This window comes from Ixodes scapularis, unplaced genomic scaffold (genome assembly GCF_016920785.2).
Source record: "Ixodes scapularis isolate PalLabHiFi unplaced genomic scaffold, ASM1692078v2 PGA_scaffold7__128_contigs__length_106722199, whole genome shotgun sequence".
In the NCBI taxonomy this organism is placed as follows: Eukaryota; Metazoa; Arthropoda; class Arachnida; order Ixodida; family Ixodidae; genus Ixodes; species Ixodes scapularis.
In genome coordinates, this window is record NW_024609882.1 from 26,356,124 (window position 1) to 26,357,488 (window position 1,365).

Here is a 1,365-nt window from a genome sequence, read left to right on the forward strand (position 1 = left end):
GCCAGCTCATATTGCGAATCTTTCCTGCTTCTCAAAAGTATCTTCTCCTTGTCTACAAACCAGGTGATAGGCCCTGTAGCTCTAATAAAATAAGGAACAGTACCCTGTCAATCTTTGTCAAATTTAAATGTATTGTTTCTAGTCTATTGATATCTCGAGTGATCCAATGAAAGGATCGAAAAGGAAGAGTCGTGCGACGAACTCGCTTCTTGTCCGCCGTTGTTGCAGCGAGCAACCTGCTCAAGCGGCAGGATCCATGGCGGCGGGAACGGAGTTCGACCCGGCCACTCACTGGTTCCCAGAGTGGGATCACCGGACGCGGGGTTGGGCCATGTGCGGCAACCCAGTTCCACTGGTCGTGCTCTGCGTCATCTACGTCTACCTGGTCAAGCAATGGGGACCAAAGTGGATGAGCGAAAAGAAGCCCTTCGAAATTCGCGGTGTCATGGTCGCCTACAACCTCACGCTCGTCCTCGTCAACGCGTGTCTGGTGCTGTCTCTCGTCCGCTACGGGTACGTCGAGAAGCGGTACAGTCTTCTCGGTCAGGGACCCGACTTCGCGACAGACTCCGTGAGTCTGCTCATCGTGAGGTTGTCTTGGTGGTACTATGTCCTCCGGCTCTTCGAGTTCTTGGACACCGTCTTCTTTGTGCTGAGGAAAAAGTACGCGCAGATCTCTGCCCTGCATGTCTGTCATCACGTGGTCGTCGCCTGGAACATGTGGATGAACCTGACGTACGGCGGTCAAGCACAAACCTTGTTCGTAATGGTCGTCAACTCCTCAGTTCATGTGGTCATGTACACATACTACTTTCTGTCCGCGCTCGGGCCGGCCTTTGAGAAGTACATCTGGTGGAAGCGGTACCTGACGCAGCTGCAGCTGGCCCAGTTCACCGTGGTGTTCGCGCACAGTAGTTCGTACCTGTTTTACAAGGACAACGCCATCCCAGGCTTCACGGTCATCATGACTGCGGAGGCCGTGATGTTCTTCCTGTGGTTCATGTCCTTCTATGCCCACGCGTACCGCAAGGTGGGAAGGAACGCCTTCAAAAAAGTTAGAGATTCTGCGGCTGCGGCGTCGGAAGCCTTGACCAAGGTTGCCACGTCCTGCTCTCCCGACCAGGCGAAATGTGACTGAGCTTGTGTGCTGTCTGACTAGGCTTCGAGAAAGCCTTGAAATTGTCTTTTTGAATTCCGTCGGTGCATTGCGCCGAGTCGACATAGACATTTAAAACGTGGGTGAAGTATGCCCATTCTACGGCCATGGCTATTCTTAGTACCTCTAACGAACTACACTTTTCTCAGAACCTTGATAAAAAATAAATGCTCATCATGTAAAAGCGAGAAAGACAACTCCATTACGCG

At 52.1% G+C, this 1,365-nt stretch overlaps 1 protein-coding gene across 1 annotated transcript; it reads left to right on the forward strand.

Annotated features, from left to right (window-relative positions):
- Window positions 1-256: 256 nt before the first annotated feature.
- Window positions 257-1,138, forward strand: LOC8043776 (elongation of very long chain fatty acids protein 7). Its single transcript, XM_002400705.5, has one exon. The coding sequence runs from the start codon at window positions 257-259 to the stop codon at window positions 1,136-1,138; it is 882 nt and encodes a 293-aa protein (XP_002400749.1).
- Window positions 1,139-1,365: the final 227 nt, after the last annotated feature.

Bases quoted from the DNA above. Each gene is read 5' to 3' on its own strand.
- LOC8043776 (XM_002400705.5), top strand. From the start codon at position 257: ATGGCGGCGGGAACGGAGTTCGACCCGGCCACTCACTGGTTCCCAGAG.